Source organism: Lepidochelys kempii, chromosome 6 (assembly GCF_965140265.1).
Source record: "Lepidochelys kempii isolate rLepKem1 chromosome 6, rLepKem1.hap2, whole genome shotgun sequence".
Classification (NCBI taxonomy): Eukaryota; Metazoa; Chordata; order Testudines; family Cheloniidae; genus Lepidochelys; species Lepidochelys kempii.
Genome location: NC_133261.1, coordinates 109,136,910 through 109,156,625, shown reverse-complemented (window position 1 = coordinate 109,156,625; position 19,716 = coordinate 109,136,910). Strand labels below are relative to the sequence as shown.

At 39.5% G+C, this 19,716-nt stretch overlaps 1 protein-coding gene across 5 annotated transcripts in view; it reads left to right on the top strand.

Moving 5' to 3' along the window:
• Positions 1-19,433, top strand: part of BCL11B (BCL11 transcription factor B) — a 98,565-nt gene extending 79,132 nt beyond the window's left edge. For all 5 annotated transcript variants that reach the window (XM_073349611.1, XM_073349609.1, XM_073349610.1 and 2 more), the window contains one exon: positions 15,703-19,433. In XM_073349611.1, coding sequence (XP_073205712.1) covers positions 15,703-17,714 — 2,012 coding nt within the window. In that variant the 3' untranslated portion in view covers positions 17,715-19,433. The remainder of the gene's footprint in view (positions 1-15,702) is intronic.
• The last annotated feature ends 283 nt before the right edge of the window (positions 19,434-19,716 follow it).

The window sequence follows — 19,716 nt, the reverse complement described above, 5'->3', positions numbered from 1 at the left end:
GAAAGCATCAGGAACACAAGATACATTTGGATGTGTTTTGACAATCTCTAGATCAAAAATGGCTGAACCTATTCAGATGAAATTTTGTTAAAATAAAATAAAAAAACCCCCAAACCCATGGCTCCAGGCTGTGAACCTGTGTGGCATGTCTTGGGCTAAGGATACTGCAGATAGATGCGTTGTCAGCCCCTGCAAAGCAAGGTTAGCAACAGAAATACTGCAGTTCTTTTAACTATATCAGTGCTACAGATGTGGATGTAACACAGAATAAACCACAGAGGGTCTAATCTCGCTGTTGTTACGCAGGCAAAATTCCCATTGACTGTGCTGGGAGTTTGGCTTGTGGAAAGCTGGGTGGGGATTAGGCCTAAATCACATTTTTGAAAAACCCAATACATTAAGCCCTTTTGATGGTTCAGACTGTTATTTGGTTTTCTATCACCCTGGAAGTCCAGGTATAATAAATAATACCTTTTTAAAAAATTAAATGAAACAATAAAAGACACTTCAGAAAAGTGGAGGAAAGAGGAGAAGGTCAGAGAGAAACAACTGAATTTCGATGTTCATTTTTGTGGAGTTGATGGTTATTATTCCCAAAGAAAATAATGTCCTTTTTTGATTTGCTTTTAACATTCTGCCCTTGGCATCTGTTCCATCCATTGTGGACTAACCTAGATCGTGTTCTGACAATGGGTTAAAGCGAGCACTGATTGAAGAGCATTCTCTACTTAATTACTTTTCTTTCTTCTGGAAGCTATTTTTTTATAATCACACGTTAATTGTGCATTAGCAGGCCTTTCCGATTAGTTGAAAACATAATGAAACCTTTGTAAACAACAGAGAGAATGAGAGAGAGAGGGTGGGGATAGAGAAAGGGAAGAGAGAGAGAGGTGTGCAGTGGAGGCAATGCTGCTGGAGGAGAGTTTTTAAAGCCAGAAATAATATTAGGTGTCTAGATGCCATACAGTTTTGTACCTGGAAATTTGTTCTTTGAGTGACATCCTTCATTGGCCAAATTAATCAGTTTACTTTACAAGAGATAAAATGTATGGTGATGCAAATTGCTGTCAATCTCCGAAAGCAAGGCAGCAAATACACCAAGTTGGAAAGTTGTGTAGTACTGCAGCTGTTCCCTAACAAGTCAGTGCTGTTCCTAACGTGCATTCGGAATCCCCGCTTGGTTTTTTGTTCTTTTGTTTTTCCTTCTTCCAACCTTAGGTGAAAATATAGTGGTTGAGTTTCTTACTGATCTTTCAGTGATCTAGATTTCTTCCTCTTCTACGTTTTATGCCTGTTTGTTTTCAACAGCTTGTTTTTGCTTTCCTGGTGCCCCCAAATCTCCCTCGGGTCAGTGGAAATTTTGGTTGCGCAAGGACCGTAGGATTGGACATCAGAGCTGTAGCAGGCTAGGAGACATCAGGAACCACTAAATTGTCTGTGCTGTCACATGAAGATCATTCTTAGTGCCTGATTCTTCGAGTTGCTGAGCATACCCAACTTTTATTGACTTTAATGAATCAGCAGAATCAGGACTTTTCACTGAGTTGTTTCCTCTCTCTCTCTCTCTCTCTCTCTCTCTCTCTCTCTCTCTCATTTTTTTCCTGAAAAAACTGTGCCTTAGACATAATTCACATTGGTTGTTTTTAAAGGGACCATCCTCCATTTGCAGTGCTCAGTTTTGAAGGGGCAGAAATTCCTCCCCCCTCCCTTTCTGGTGGTGTTGCTTAAGCACCACGCGTACAGGGATTTTGCAGCTCTCCGTGTGTTATTAGAAACCGTGTGGCTGGGACAGTTAAAATGGGAGTGCTACTGTGTGCAAGAGCAATATTCACTGTAAGCTATCCAAGGAAATCCTGCCAAGGCAGTATATGAACAGCAGCCAAACAAAACACAGGCGCCTTTCCAGTGAAAACCAGCACACTTCTGCAAATAGAGGAAAAATTGACTTTCTGATTTGGAGTGTTTCTACAACTAAGAAGAATTACTACAGTGATTGTTCTAAAAATATTTTTAGGCAGCACATTCTCAGAGGGCTTGGGATACTTAGCATTCTTTAATTGTGATTCTCTTAGGTGATCAATCTGGATTGTACAGAAATAAAATATGACGTTTGTAGGGTTTGGAAGTTTTTTAAGCCTGAATGGGCATTTTTTTCTGCAGTGTTGTAACAGCATAAAACAGCAGTTTTAAGGAGCAGAAATTGTATTTTTTATCTTTGCACTTCAGGAAATATATTTGTCTATTAATCTTTTGCAGCTACGCTCACACAGATCACATCTAAACTGCTTGATCTAGAACAGCCCCCAAAATCCCAGCCTCTGTGGCTGAACCTTTTTTGTAGTTTGTAGTATTTGATAGCATTGTCCCCTTAATATTTATACTTCTCATGTTTCTGCTCATTCTGCTTCTCTGTTCATGCAGCCTGGGCTTTTCCTTTACAGGACTTAGAATTTTATAGGAGCAACTTCACTGTAAGATGCAACCGTAGGCATTCTGGCATTCAAATAATTTCCATAATGATGGAAATTGACTGGGATTCCACAAGTTTGTTTATTGCCAGGAATAAATAATGTATGTGTTCTTTTTTTTTAAACTGTTTTGCTAGTTTCAGCTACAGTTCCTGCAAAGTCTTAATAATGGCACTTAAAAGTGGAGTCAATTTATCTAAACTGGGCAAAAGAAATAAGAGAGACCTCCCCGCCCCCCTGCATAATAGTGTAGTAAAAAAAGACAGCAAAATCTGTCAGGGACTGATATTCAGCTAGTGCATTTCCTGTTTTTTAACATGTGCATTTACTGAAGAAACAAAAAGTACCTAACAGAGATGATCCAAATTAACCCTTAGTGTAACTTCAGCTGACGTCTTTGGGCTTTTTGCTGGGATGAACTTGGTCCTGTATTCTTAACTAACTGTCATGTAGCGGGCCAGATTTATCCCTGCACTGAAGTCAATGGCCTGAGAATAGCAAATCCCAGGAAGAAAAAAGCCTGATCCAAAGCCCATTGAATCAATGGAGAGACTCTCACTGACTTCAGTGGACAGTGGATCAGGCCCTTAAAAATAAACAATTTTTTTGGCCCTTTGAAATTAACTAATTGAATTTAGGGTAGTATTTTTATTCTTAACAAATATTAATTTATCCAAGTTTCCCTGGCCAAGCTGACAAAATAAACTTTCTACCACTAGACAGCTCGATCCTGAAATCCTTACTTGGGCAAAACTTCCTCTGGAGTGAATGGACAGGGTATAGACTGCAGGATCAGACCCCACATGTTTGAAAGGATAATAGAAAAGTTTAAGGAGGCCCTTCTAGTGCCTTGTGCTTTTCAGCATCCTCCCCTTTGGGAGTATTGCAACCATGTTCACGGTAAGAAAAATGAAGATTAAAAAGTCATCGTTCCAACCATGAATATAAAGATTGCTACCCACTGTGTTCAAATTAGAACATTTAATTTGTGTGACATATGCCATATCAGTCACAGCAATAGTGTTCTGCATCTTTAAACGTTGACTCATAACAGTGGAACCAGGTGAGGTCTGGCCCCAGGTGCTGGCTTGTGCATGCATTGCTGAACAATTTTCAAGGCATGTAGATTGGATGGTTGTAGAAGAAAAGAAAAAAAACAGCTTTTTCCCCCTAAATGTTTGGGTGGGTTTATCACAACAGTGGGAAGCTGACAGACAGCACATCGATGTAATTCAGTTCTGACCTGGATCCCTTTTCTGACCTTCCTGAATTGGGCCTCCTTTTTGTACAGAGCCCCAGTTATTCCAACCCTGGTGATTGGTTTGGTGATATAGACAGCTGAGACCATGGAACTCATTTCACTTGTGTCCCTTCCATATTGAAACGCTGAGTTAACTATCATTCATGGAGAGTGCCCTAGTAGACTTGCCAAGGTAAAGAGTAAGGACTGAGGAATGGGAATTTGCAGGCACAATTCCCAGTATCACTTACCACTGCTACACAACTAGTCCATATATTGTTATGAAAAAATCACCCAACAGAGAAGGATTGTGCACTAATTATTTCCAGTATAAAACCAAAGATTTCATTTAACTATTTCACTTTCAAAAGCAGTGGGCAAGCATATTTGTGCCTCCAGCCGTTTTTTCCCATAATTTTTCCACCCCGTTTTTTGCCCCCATGGCTTTACACCCTTAGTGGCTACCCCGCTTGCCCCGCCCTGGTTACGGCTCTGTGCTGGCGCACTCCCATTTAAGTCAATAGGGTTGCATCAGGGTAAATTAGAAGAGAATTTGGCCTGTGATCTGGGCTGAAGGTGTGTGGTTTCTATTTCCAGTCCGAGCAGTTTGATATAGCAAAAATTACCAATACACGAGGAGGGTTTTATTCAGAGACATCTGTAGGTTGGCAGCTGTGCCAGTCATGTCAATTCTTTTAAATAACTGAAGCTATGAACTCGAGAATGTTAGCGTTTTTGTTGGTGACAGTGTTGTGAATATTGGTGCACTATGACAGATTTATTTTTTTTCCAAGCTTATTTAGGGGGTGTAACACACGCACGTGTGGGGGAGGGAAGGCTGGTCTCATTTTTTTTAAAAACACCTCTTTAGCATTTTGCATATATCAGCATCCTAGCAGAGTGGTTTGCTAATCACACTAGAAGATCCACTTTAAATTCAGGAATACTGAAACTTTGAAACTGTAACATTTTGACTGGTGAGAATGACCAGTCTTCTTTTCTGTTTTGCAGTGAGCTAGTTGAAGGAAGCTGGCATTGTCACACAGTGAAAGCTCTGCAGAAGTGCCGCAGGTTTTTCATATGGAAATGTGAAATAATGGGGTGATTAAATAGAGCTGTATATTAAAGTACATCTGACATTAGAATTAGCATAATGTGCTCTAGCCCTAGGCTGAGTACTTTATTTGCCATCTGCGTCGGACCAAAATCCCCTGGGGAAGCGCTAAAATATTCTGAATAAACTCAGCCCGAGTTCTTATTGAGAGTAAAATACCATTTGTGGCACGTCGTATTGATTCGTCTTAATTGCGGTGCAGAAAAGAACATTCAGTTGCTGATGACTTTTGTACTCTGTGACAAGTCGGCTGGAGTTATTCTAACACTGCAGTTGGTTAACCTGAACAGACTGCCATGCTCGGAGAAGGAGAAAACCTTATTTTCAGCAGCATAACCTGCAGTATCATCTCTCTGCTTTACTCCTTCTTATCTTGATGCATCATCCCTTTTTATTTTTAAGAGTACAGCCGTCAACTAAAAATAAAAATGGGACTTAGTTCAATCAGTCCAAGGAAATTCAAATTCTTACCCCCCCACACATCCTCTTTAAAAAAAAATATCCAGAAACATGTGACCAGCTTTCATCTAAGCAAGTGAAAATCAGTGGAACTTGTCCTTGAGGATACATCGCCAGAACCATTAGTTCAAGAGATTTAGTCTGTATATTTTATAAAAGCCAAGGTTTCTCCTGTGCTTAAGCCCATGGTCTTAGTCTGTTGTAATGGTTTGATTTTTGTTAACTCTCCACTCAAATAGGTTGCTGAATACCTTTGAAAAAGTGCTTATAGCATGCACAAAAGATAAATATTTCATCTGAAGGAAAATACTTTGGTGCTTCATGCAATTCTGTAACATTCATAAGGTCCAGTTTTTACCCTATAATTGCCTATCATTATACACAATTTACATATTCAAACATTCTCTACAAACCTTAGTCTAGCATGTTTTTATTACAAATTCAGATCAAGGGAATAACCTTTAACTTCAGAGACAAATGAGACAAATTTACAAGTGCATGTCTGCTGTTTTCTTGTGTTTTATAAATCCCTGTAGACCTGAACACTTTTGCTATAACGCCACTCAGAACAATATACATATATTACTACTTGTTTGTAGTGCTTCAGTAATGAGTCCCCTTTGTATTAGATAACCTATATAATTCAGTATCTAGGCTCTCCATAACGTCAATTATCTCCTCATAGCTAAATGTACATTCCATTAAAACAAGATTTACAGCCCTTATAATACTTCTTAGGATTGAACATGGAAATTTTGTGGATTTAAAGAAGCAGAGATGGGAGTTAGCATTTGTTAAAGAAGTAATGAATTAAAACAAAAGTGCTATTTCATTTACTAGCTATGAATAGATACCTAATACCCTAAAGAGATAGCTGCAATAAAACAAACACAAGCACCGAAAGAAAAAAATGTAAAATTTGTTTTCACCCTTTGGCTTATTTTATTGTCTCCTAATTTACTCTTTATTTTTCCATTAAATGACATGGACAATTTCCTTTATGTCTCCCTTCAAGTTCCTGATCAGGTTTCTGGCCTCACAATTGCTGCCTGAAAGATCAGAAAATGGCACCTCAGAAAATTCTGAGAAAACAAAACAAAACAAAAAAAACGCTTGCCAGTTTTCAAACAAAGCTACTGTATAGGAAACAGATTTAAAGGGAAGCTGCTGGCATATTTCATATGTTGTAGAAAAGACTGACATTATTTCAAATGTATTTGAATGCCTTATGCAAAAAAAAGCCCTAAAAATGTCCTTGAGAAGTACAGTGGTTTTTCATGAATGCTATAAATGGGATCCTATATATAAACTACCATACCATAGATACATCCAATAGCCTTTTCATCTCACTAATGGGTACATTTTCCCACCCAATATTAAGGTACTGATGATTTTCACTATTTTATAGGCCATGTTTCTAATGCATGCATCCATCCACTCTCTGTTAACTGGTATATAAGGTTCATAGAACCTACCTAAAAGAAGCAAAACTGTTTAGATGCTGTGTATATGGAGTCAGTTGAAACTGTTATATCACAAGGGGCTAATTTAAAAGTTAGCTCATTCACTATTGATCTCTCAATATTGATTTTCCTGTCCTCTCCTTACCTTTTGCACCTCTCCCTTTCTCTGTTTTATAAATTGATTTGTATTTTAGAGTTTAACACCAATTAGATGAGTGTGGTCCAGAGATGACTAACGTGCTCTCCTCTTCTATTTTATGCAGTGCTTTCCATTCAGGGAATATTGTATTGTCAGGTCCAATTTTTGCTATGCATTTTTTTCTTTTTTTCCACTACATAGGAGGGGAAAAGTGTTTCTTACTCTTAAAAGTGCTGAGCATCCACCTTCTGTGAACCTGAGGCCCCTCCAAGGTGTCGCACCCAGAAACTGAGGCTCCCAAAATCACAGATCACTTTTGAAATTTGAGATCTGGATGTATAACCCTGCTATAATGTGGTATGATAAAAATTAAGCTGAAATGTACAGCTAATGGCTTAATGTACTGGCCCCTAGATGTGCAAACTTGAAGTTTGATTAGGGCACAACTGAAAATGAGTTGTTGGACACGCAGCCCTGTCTCTAGCAGAGATTTGTCTACATCTACCAAGAGACAACATGCACTGACCCATATTACACATGGCTCTAGCCTGAGCTGTTAGCCACTGATTTTTTTTATGAGTGTTAAATTTCATCAAACATATTCAACAATTTTTGGGAAAAAAGGTTTAATGAAAAAAATCAACAACTCTGTTCATTTGTTCAATCTGGGCCAGATTATGATCTGTGTTGTGCCAGTCTAATTTAGCCTCTGTGATGGAGGTAAATGGAATTACTTTGGATTTATATCCCTGCAAGTGAAAGCAGACTCTGGCTCAGTGTATGCTAGTGTACAGTAAGCTTTACATCACTAGTTCTCCTTAGGATTCTTGTACTCTGTTCCTATTGACTTCAGCAGGAGATACACATGGGTATCTGAGCATAACTTGGCCCAAAGTGACAGCTAAGGTGTGTGACTGGCAGTTGGTCTTTTTGATTTTCCCTGTGTTGGGTAAAAGAGTTTATTTGGCAAGAAGATAATGTTTATTATTGATTGCAATACAGATGCTTTGGTGTCCCGCTGAACATTTGCTCAGTGAGGATCCGACCCAATGCCTTTTGAAATCAATGGAGAACTCCAGTTGACTTCAGTGAGCATAAAGAGTAGACCCTATTTGTGGACCAGCTCTTAACCCTGCTGAAGACAATATTTTGCTACTGGCTTCAGTGTGGGAAGGATTTGGCTATACATAAAAATATTAGTATATATTGGAGCAAGAAGTCATGAAATCAGTTAGTGCTATTGTAAATTTTCCACCTGGGAGAAACAAATTCTCTTCTGAATATTTTCTCATTAATTAAAGGCCATGTTGGAGATGGGGGAGCCTTGACAGAGTTGGAGAATACTCAGGAAGTATGAAAGCTGATCTGAAGCCTTTCCAATCACAGCGGAGCAATTATTATTATTAATCATGTTTATTAGGGCAGTGCCTAACGACCAACCAATAATGGGGCTAGGCGCTGTACACAGAGTAGTAAACTAGGCAAGACAGATGTAGGATGGGAAAAAGGAGTATAATATGCACAAGCAGAGTGAACAATGTCATAACACCAAATGTTATGTTAGTTCCATTTATTTTTTTATGGGGAGGGATTTAATTAGGATGGTGGAAACTGATGGAAAGAAAAAGACAAGTGAAGGGGGAGGGGATATAGAAGGGAAGGGAAGTGAGGACAGGACAAGGATATAGGAGGTTGGAGGGTAAGTGTGGAGTGAAGTTGAAATAAAGAGACTGCCATGGATGGGGATGGAGAGCAAACAGCCTTGCCTTCTTTCTGAATGCATTCCCATTATTTCCCCTCCCACCTCCCAAATCAATTTGATCCTTCTCCATCCCCAATTCTTCCCTTCACCTGACCTCATTCCAAAATTCCCTCTCCCCAGATTCCAGGAGGCTCCTTGGACACTCATTCCTGCTCTCTTTCTCCTTTACCTTCAATTCCTTCTCTCTGACCTTCCAGCAGGCACCTGTTTAAATCCCTAGGTGCAGTGGGATGAGTGGTCTATCAGGCACTCTTTGCCTTATCGAGGCCAGCCAATGTAATCCCAGGTGTTGAGGGTACCCTGTGACAGTGACACCCCAGAATTCATGTCCTTCTGCTCTTAAACCAAGATCTCATATGACTGAAGACAGCTACCGGCTCAGGAGAATGCTAACTCTCATGTGCTCTGAGGTGGACTTTAGCAAAGCAGGTAGGTTAGTTGTGAGTCAGGAGAGGGAATGAATATTTATCTGAGTTGGGAACTGAGTGGTTCAGGAAAGTAATAATCAGGTCTGGAGACATTCTACCTAAGTCACAAGAGTCCAACATTTTCTGCCGTCTGATGGCTGATTTGTTATCTGTGTGAAATGCATTGGTAGTCTTAGTCCTGTTTTCAATAGACAAGTGTCAGTTTCACAGGAAACATCAGTGCTCAATAGGCAATGCAAGATTTGAATGGACATGAAGGCTATTGTCTAGTAACACCCAATGAGCCATCCCTTCAGAACAAGGCTGACATTGGCTGGGTTATGTAGGGAAGTATGCACTCTACTAGTAGTCTATGGATGGACTGAAGATTTAGGGGTTGTGTCATTTCATCAACTTTCACTGGCATCAAACTGAGCTATTACTAAAGAAATGTAAAAGTCAGTAGTTCAGTCTTTGTTTAAAAATTTGGGGTTCAGGTTAAAGCACTGGGTTGGTGGTGCTTCAGAATTGTAGATCTAGGTCCAAGTCTTGGCTTTCCCACATACCATGTCACGGACATTGAAAAAACCTCCCAGTGCCTCAGTTGCCCTTCTAGAAAACAGAGATTAAAATACTTCCTTACCTCACAGGGATATTGTGGGAAGAAATTCATTAATGTTTGTGAGGTGCTCACATATTATGGTGATGAGGTCAAAGAATTAAGTAGATAAATATTCTAGCTTGCTTTGGATAGCTTAATTAATGGCACAGTTTGTGAAACTATTTCAGGTAGAAAATACACTAGGGGCAAAATCTTGCTCTTGGATCCATATCACAGATCTCTTTGGAATGCTCCATAGAGCTGGCATGTGGGTGATGCAACAGGGATTCCCACTGTGGATCCTGGGAAGGATTTGGTCCCAGCCTCAATGTTCTGTCAAACGTTATGTACCCATAGATCTTGTTCACCATGAAACACTAAATCTTTTTAGTGTTTAATGTCCTTCTCTTTAATGTCAGCTGGTCTTATAAGGAGACTTGTTAAACCAGTGCTTTCAATTATGGCATTTTAATTTAATAATAATTCAATTAAAGGTGTGTTTTTATTGAGCATCTACGCTACCTTTATAGGTATTATTAGAGTAACCAGCATAATAAGAAGGAGTAATTATTTAAATGCTCATTAAAAAATCAAGTGGCAGAGGGCAAGAGTAACACTGGTGGAATGATTGTAGGAACCGGATACATGTCTGTTCCTGAGTGTTACAGTTAATGGTGTCCTTTCTTTAAAGCTTGCAAATTTCTACTTTTCCTGAACTTCTAAAGCTGCAGTAAAGCAGCATTAAAATTCCTTACATTTTTATTGCTGCTGTCATAACTTTGTAAAGCATACCAGAAACATTACCTAGAATGTATTCCTAGTGGTAAAGAATAGCAGTAGTTATATGCACCCAACTTTGTGTATGACACAGTCCTAGTGAGGGTCATGGGTGGCTGATTAAAGGGGGGAGTTTATTCTCTTGTTACAGCTAATGGAATTATTCAGTCCTGCTGAGAAGAGGGTTCGTAAGGCAGAGAATGTCTCTGTAGCCCAAACAGAAAACAATGAATTTTCTCAAGTTCTGATCACACTATGATTATTGTTTAATATGGCACAGAATATTTTAAGGCGTTCAGGGGGAAATTCACCTCTGCTGCTGATGGCTCAAGGTTGAGCCTACATAGGGAGGGTTTGAACTGATTGCACGGGGAGGGCCTCTACATCACAAAAAAGAGTTGTGCATTGGTCACAAATAGGCTTGCAGAGGGCCGGTCAGGGGATCCATGATTATGCAAATGCATTGGAGCAGCTGACCCACAAAATCTAGTTGCTCTAGCATTGAGCTAGGCATTAAACAGAAATTCAGATGGGTGGAATTTACTTCACCTACCTGTCTACTAGGTGCCCAACATAAAACCAGACTTTTATGGGTGGGGAGGGGGAAAGGAAACTGAATTTAGCTCTGTTTTTTACCATTTATTAAAAAGAAAAAAAGTCTTGTTATTGTTTTGACATTTTGAATGAAATGTAATCAGTCACGTAGCAAGGGAGGGAACAAATGTTAATATTTCTGGCAAAGACCACCTTTAGCTATAATATGCAGACAAGACAGAAGTGTTCAATAAATTCACAGTCTATAATTACCTACTCGGGGAGGGGATATCTGATACTAGAAAGCTCTTTAATTTAACAGACAAAGGCATAACAAGATCCAGTGGCTGGAAATTGAACTCAGCAAAGTTCAAACTGGAAATAAGATACAATTTTTTAATATTGGGGATAATCAACATTTGGAACAGACTACCAAGGGTTTTGGTAGATTCTGCATCACTTGGAGTCTTTAAATCAAAAATTGGCTGTCCTTCTAAAAGATATAATCTAGCACTGAACTCTGTGGCCTGCTTTATGCATGACATGAGACTGGAGATCATAGCAGTCCCTTTTGGCCTTAAAATCTATATATCTGTGAATCTATAAACATATGTCCCCGGTCATGTTACTTTCTATAGGTGCCCATCCTATGCTCTGGGTTCTCATCCCACCATATAAATTACAGCATGGGGGACTGATCTTCTCATCATAAATAAATACCCACCAATTAATAAGGATAATAAAATAAACTCAAACCCTCCTTCTCTCCCCCAAAAGACATTGAAATCAGAAATGTCTGCTTAAAGATAATCGTGTCATGCCCACATTCTTGAAATTCAGGCCCCATTCAATAAAGCACATAGCATATGCTTAACTTTAAGCACATGAGTAATCCCATGCCCGTTCAATGAAGCAGTTAAACATATGCTTAAATGTCATTGACTTCAGTGGGATTACTCATGTGGCTTAAAACTAAGCATGTGCTTAAGAGATAGTGCATGGCATAGCCACTGTAGCAAGATGTTATAAAGTGGTTATTTAACTTCAGTGAAGTGGGCAAGAGACTATGCCATATATCAAAAGTAGCCTTATAACAAAGGGTTTTACAGTGTAGGTGCACTGCATTATTAAATATACGAATCATTTTTGAGAAATACATGACTGTTCCTGGGCATGTTTAAAATATTTAGCAAGTTTTAGACTATAAAAATGTTCGGAGTGGATCTTCAAAGACTTTTTGACATTGTTCTGTACTTAAAAGTGAGCATCTACACTGCTCAGGGCAACTTCTAGGCAAGATAACCATGAAGTGATAATATGGAAATGAACATTTTATTTTATTTTTTAAAAAAGAGGCATCTAGGGAGAGCCTTTGAGCGTTGTGAAAGTTTAAAAAACAGAAAAGAAAAAGCTGTCAGAGCCATGGTAGCCAGGTAGCCTGCAGTCAGTTTTGCCATTGTGTAGCGGTCTCCTGAACAGAAGAGTTTAGGGGCATAAAAGCGAAATAAAACAAAAAGAGAGAATACTGTTTCTGTTATGACTGATATCTCATAAACCTTGTCTCAGCAATAAACACTAATTTGCTCTGTTTGAAAGAAAACTAAAAAGGAGTCAGGGAGAAGGAACTTTCCTCACTTGAATTTCACAGAGGTGAAGTTTTGGAGAACAAAACAAAACATCTGAGCTTCATATAACATGTAGTAGCAAGCTCCTAGCCAGCTGCCATTTTGAGGCTAATTTTTTTAATCAGCCATTTCAGTTTTAGATTAGCCTTGATCCTCAGCCTGCCCACGAATTCTTTTTCTTACATATGTGCGTTTTCTGAAGTAAACTTTTTTTTTTAACCAACAGCTAATTTTTTGTTCTTGTTTTGTTTGGATTTTGTCAGTTCTTGTACTAGATGAGCAAGCTTTTAAGAACACACACACACATGCACGTGCACACACACACACAATTTAAAATATAATGCACAGTGTGACTTTTAAAAATGAAAGAATCGAACAGCTGTGGGTAATAAATGGATTAATTAGAGTGGATAAAATGGAGGTGAAGGGTGCAGAGCACTCTTTATTTTGAAGATACATGACCTTGTAAGACACTGCACTTCGTTTGCTATTAGATCTCACTTGAGAAAGGGCTTTATTAAAATCCATTCTAGGGTGAGCTGAGGTAAAACATATTGTTAAAAAAAGCTTTTGACAGAATATGTTATATACTTCAGTGTGCTTCAGTGATTTCTGTCACTTTTTATACTACACATGTTGCTGTTCAAGAAAAGTTAAAAGTCTAGACATTTTCATCATATTTCTATAAGAAACAGAAATTTAAATAGTTGAAGTAATAATGGGAGCATTTAATGTTGCTTCGACTTCAGAGTTGACATAAAACCCTATAACTGCCTCATCGCTAAGTAGATTTTAAAGGATACTGTATCTGCTCCATTTGGTGTGTGCATGCAGCTCTTATTAATGTCAATAGGAGTTCTGTATGCATGTTAGAAGGAGAATATAGCCCCCGCACTTTTATTTACAATAGCTATTGTTACAGATTAATCACAAAAGTTTAGCATATTACTCCTAGTTATCTCCCCTCCGAGCACAAAATAAGAACCTGTGGAAAAAGATCATGTCAATCAGACAAAAGTGTATTCCACTCCAGGTTTCTTTTTTGTAAAGGCCCAGATTCTACCACCTTGACTCACATGAATAGGCTATTAAAATCAGTAGCAGTGCTTGTGGTGTAAGGAACTACTCCCCCATAAATAATCTAATGAATATATAGTTAAAAATAGGCCTATTTATGTAAGTCAAGGTGGTAGAATCAGATATAATTTTCTCTATTCTCCCTTTTCGTAGGCACTCAGATGCTATGATGATAAGGCCAGATAGATAGGTGGATAGATAGATATCCCCCATCTTCCCTCTGTCTAAGCGTTCCTCATCAGCAGCCATTTCTGGAAGCTTAGAACAGTGGAATAGAATCAGTGGCAGTTATTCTTCTCATGGTGTGTTTTGGCTTAAGTTTTCTTGGTCCCTATAGGCATGTCTAAACTGCAATTAAACACCTGCTGCTGGCCCGTGTCTGTTAACTAAGGCTCGCTGGGTTTGGGCTTCAGGGCTATAACACTGCAGTGTAGGTGTTCAGGCTTGGGCTGGAGCCCAGACTCTGGGACCACATGAGAAGGGAGGGTCCCAGAGCCTGGGTTCCAATCCGAGCCCGAATGTCTACACTACAGTTTTATAGCCCCGCAGCCAGAGTCAGCTGACACAGGCCATCCACGGGTGCTTTAGTGCAGTGTAGACATACCCTGTGAGTCACTTAGCTTTAAAAAGGCAGTTTTGATAGTACAGTTGATTCACCTATTAACACTTTTGATTTCAAGTATAACGGTTGAGCAACAGGCTTCTGCATAACCTAATACCTACAACTGGAAGTGGGTTGTAAAATTTAGATCCAGAGCCAAACTCTTGCAGTTGTTATGAGCTGGGATTTGGTTCAGTTCATTATGCATAGGGCAAGACAGAGGAAGTTCAGTCCTGGTTCTGTTCTTCAAAAAATGTATTGCATTTGGGTTCAGAGCTCTGGTTTAGGTCCATCACTGCTCAGAATATATTAAGTCATAGAAAGAAATCAAAAATTCAATTTTAGTTTTTCCATAAAAGGTAGCTACTTTCAAAGACACACTTCTAAAAAAAAAAATGTTCTGAAGCATGATTTTCAAGCTGACGTGTGTGTAGGCATGTATAGGGGTTAGACTGCTGCGGGAGCACTAAAGGGGAAAAGACCATGTTTTTGAAGATAGTAAAAATTTTATATGATGTCCAGGGTTGGAATATTTTAGATAGTAAAATTATGACTGTAGTGCAGACTTGTCTACACCTGTCTTGTATGTAAACTGAATCAGGGTTAAAGGAATGTTTCCCACCTTATACAGTTGTTTAAAGTAGGCTAGAAAGGCAAATAGAGAGCCATGTTTTTGGCTCTGGTTACTATTTCTGTGATGGAGGGCAGGCTCAGAAATTCTTGGGATCCAGTTCAAGCACTGCCCGACATTTGTTACTGTTAATTGCAACTGTTCTGTTAGCTTTGATTACCGGATATTCCACTTGAGTGGCTTCTTGGTGTTTTGGCAAAGAGAATGTCAAAGGGATACGTTTTCCAAGCTCCTGTTCACTTTAATGGGACTTGTGCAGATAAATACCCACATACTGCTTTAAAAATTTCGGGGACAGCATGATTGAAGCATGTATACATTAAATACAGCAAAGATCTGGGGTGACTGCTGAGTAAAGTGTATACAAATATAAAATTAAAGACTGAACATGATACCACAGCCTATTTAGGTACCATAAAACAGATCTACCTACTACATCACATTTTCTTTTGACTTTATACATAGCATTAGATGCCTTGAAACAAATATTTTTACATGGAATAAAGGTGTGAAGCAAGTTTCATCCCTATATGCCAAAAATCAAGGTTTTATATGATATAGTATATAAAGATATACACAGAAGGCAAGTATGTGTAATGTATGTCATACATATTCAATGAATAAAAATGTTGGATGAGTAAATACGCTGGGCAACATGTTATATCAATCAGTACATTGCAATTAAATCCCCTTTCAGAAATTCCAAGGACTAAATCTGTTAACAAAATAAAGTACATGCCAATGGTATTTAAATATTCTCCTCTGTATTATTTTTTGAGTGTTCTCTCTGTTTTTCTTTTTTAGGTAAAGATGAGCCTTCAAGCTATATTTGCACAACATGCAAGCAGCCTTTTAATAGCGCTTGGTTCTTGCTTCAGCATGCCCAGAACACACATGGATTCCGCATCTACCTGGAAACCAGCCCTTCAAACAGTTCCCTTACTCCACGCATCACCATCCCTCCTCCTCTGGGACCAGAGACTGTTGCACAGTCCCCGCTGATGAATTTCCTTGGAGACAACAACCCTTTTAGTCTTTTGCGGATGACGGGCCCCATCCTACGTGATCACCCTGGCTTTGGTGAGGGTCGGCTCCCCAACACACCTCCACTGTTCAGCCCACCGCCTCGTCATCATCTGGATCCACATCGCCTTAGTGCCGAAGAAATGGGGTTAGTTGCCCAGCATCCCAGTGCCTTTGACAGAGTTATGCGTTTAAACCCCATGGCAATTGAGTCCCCAGCGATGGATTTCTCCAGAAGGCTTCGAGAACTGGCAGGAAACAATTCTACCCCTCCTCCAGTCTCACCGAATCGCAGCAACCCTATGCATCGCTTGTTGAATCCTTTTCAGCCTAGCCCTAAATCACCTTTTTTGAGCACCCCGCCATTGCCACCAATGCCCCCAAGCAGCACTACGCCGCCGCAGCCTCAGGCAAAGAGTAAGTCCTGTGAATTCTGTGGGAAAACATTCAAGTTCCAGAGTAATCTTATCGTGCACCGACGCAGTCATACAGGAGAAAAGCCCTACAAATGTCAACTCTGTGATCATGCTTGCTCCCAGGCCAGCAAGCTAAAACGTCATATGAAAACACATATGCACAAAGCTGGCTCCATGACAGGCAGGTCAGATGATGGACTCTCCACCACAAGTTCTCCTGAGCCAGGCACAAGTGAGCTCACTGGAGAGGGACTAAAATCCAGTGAGACAGATTTCAGGAATGAGAGTGATCCCTCCCTGGGCCATGACAATGAAGAAGAGGAAGAAGAAGAGGAGGAGGAAGAGGAGCTTGAAAACGAGAGCAGGCCAGAGTCAAGCTTCAGCATGGACTCAGAGCTAAGTCGTAACCGAGAGAACGGTTCCAAATCGCTACCAGATGAAAAATCCCTTGTCCTTGGAAAAGTTATAGAGAATGTAAGTCTCGGTGCCATCCAGCAATACAATGACATGCTAGCTGAAAAACAGAAGAGGAGTAGCTTCATGAAAAGGTCTTCTGATCAGCGAGACCTGTGTCCTCGAGACCTCTGTCAGAGAGACACAGGCGATGAAGACTCAGTGGCAGGAGAACTTGACCGCACTGAGGAAGGGACGGTCAATGGAAGAAACTTTGGCCCAGGTGAACCCTTCCCAGGTTTGTTTCCTCGCAAGCCAACACCTATCACGAGCCCCAGTTTAAACAACTCTTCTAAAAGAATAAAAATAGAGAAAGATTTGGACTTACCACCAGCAACAATAATACCTTCTGAAAATGTTTACTCCCAGTGGCTGGTAGGGTATGCAGCATCAAGGCACTTCATGAAGGATCCTTTTCTAGGATTCACAGACTCCCGACAATCCCCCTTTGCAACTTCTTCTGAGCATTCTTCAGAGAATGGAAGCCTGCGTTTCTCCACTCCACCAGGTGACATGCTGGATGGGGGTCTCTCAGGGCGCAGTGGGACAGCGAGTGGAGGCAGCACTCCCCACATCAGTGGACCTGGTCCCGGTCGACCCAGTTCAAAGGAAGGGCGGAGGAGCGATACATGCGAGTACTGTGGCAAGGTCTTTAAGAACTGCAGCAACTTAACGGTGCACCGCCGGAGCCACACGGGAGAGCGGCCTTACAAATGCGAGCTCTGCAACTATGCATGTGCCCAGAGCAGTAAGCTGACACGTCATATGAAAACGCATGGCCAGATAGGGAAGGAGGTCTACCGCTGCGACATTTGCCAGATGCCCTTCAGTGTTTACAGCACCCTGGAGAAACACATGAAAAAGTGGCATGGAGAACATTTGCTGACAAATGACGTCAAAATTGAGCAGGCAGAAAGAAGCTAAGACCCCCACTGGGTTAAATCAGGGGTCTAGGTAACATTTAATTTGTACAGTTTAACTATTGCCAACTGAGAAAAGCTGACCTAATTTGCCTCCGTAAACATAACTTAGCATAACTATAGTAGGTGCCAGACCTTGGCACTTAAATATAACCTGTGTCTACAAAGTTCTATTAAACCTGAGGGTTGATTAAGGCAGTAAAATTGTGGAGCCTTTTAACTGTGCAATAATTTCTGTATTTATTGGGTTTTTGTAATTTTTTGGCATGTGCAGGTACTTTTTTTTATTCTTTCTGTTTAAATTTCTTTTAAAATTTTGTTGGGTATCCCTTTTTAATTTTACCCAGTAGTAGCCTGAGATTACTTGCATTGTAGGGGGAGAGGCATATCTTTTTAAATTATAATTTTGGGGCCGCTGCTTTGTTGAAATTTAAGCTAAGCATGTGTAATTTCTTGTGAAGAAGCCAACATTTTAACTGAATTCTTTCTTTTCTTCTTCTTCTTCTTCCTTTTTTGTAAAATAACCTTGGAGATTAGGGAAAATAAAATTGTACAGCGGATAACAATCTTTAAAATTAGCACTTTCTTTTGGAATTGGATCTGATATGTAGCACTGACAATGTCGCTAAAGATAGAGGCCTTTTCTATGTAGACTTCAACATTAAAGTTATGTCAACTAAAAAGACATGGGTGCAGGTATTTTCTGAAGGCAGCTACATTGAACAAAGCAATAGCATTCTTAATTGTGGATTATTATCAGATAGTTTATTCGGGTTATTAATGATATGTACTGAGACGCCGCCATTTTGTCACTTGTTCCAGGTTCAGTAATTAAGATAACCGAAAGAATCCTCATAGTTGTAATAAAAGCTCTTTTAAGGTATTTTAGCATCTTCTCCACCCTTGGATGAATGAAATGCCATTCTTTTAGTTTACCACACACACACACACAACTAACCGAGTTTTGGATATATGTACAAACCCCTTACTTAGCTCAGTAGTATACTGCAACTAGAATCGCTGTAATTAAGGCAATTGTAACTAGGGCTGATTGGTAGTTTCTCAATCTGATAGAATAGAATTTATAAGGATGGCGAGTAGAAAATATCAGGATTATCTCATATAATGCACAACAATGTTATTGTAAGGAAGGGAAAAAATTAATCATAATACCTGTATTGGCCTGATTCTGCTCCCACTGAAGTCAAGAGAGTTTTGAGTTGAGAGTTTTCCCATTGACTTAATTGGGAGCAGGAGCAAGCCCTATATGAGCAAAGCATTGTAGGGAAAGAATGCAGCTGCTCAGTTTTTCCAATTGTTTTATTTTTTAGCATATTAGGACTAATGATAACAAAGAGTGGACAATTAAGGTTAGACATTTTGATTATGTTGACCCGCACTTTAAAACTTTTGTTTGTGTTTAAGAGAAAATGGCTTCTGAACAAGAAATTACAGCATATTCTTCTCCTTGGCCCAAAGGTGGGTTAAACTGTAAGGGAACAGCTGAGATTAAGTGTCAGTGTTGCTAAGCATGGCATTCACAATACTGTCACTATAAAGAAAAATAAAATAAAAATAATTTATTGGACAGTTTTTCTACTGCCATTCAATTTGACGTGAGTGCCTTGAAAACTGATCTTCCTATCTGAGTCTCTTGAGACAAATGCAAAACGTTTTTGTGAAATGAAAAGACTTTTAAAAAAGTAAAACAAGGAAAGTACATTCTTTAAGGGGAAAAAAAAGAGCCACATTTACTTAAAAAAATTACTGGTTGAAGATAGTGGACATGAAAATGCCATAAGACCCAATCAAATGAAGATGCATACCCAGCACAACTTCGGACATCCATTAGCTGAATTATTCTCAGCTTTTTTTTTTTTTCAGGACAACGCTGCTTAGGAAATGGAATGGAAATGATTTACTGCTGAATTAAAACTCATATGACACAAATTACAAGTTATCATTGAATGAGAAAAAAACAATTCAGGAACAATGGCTAATTTTTT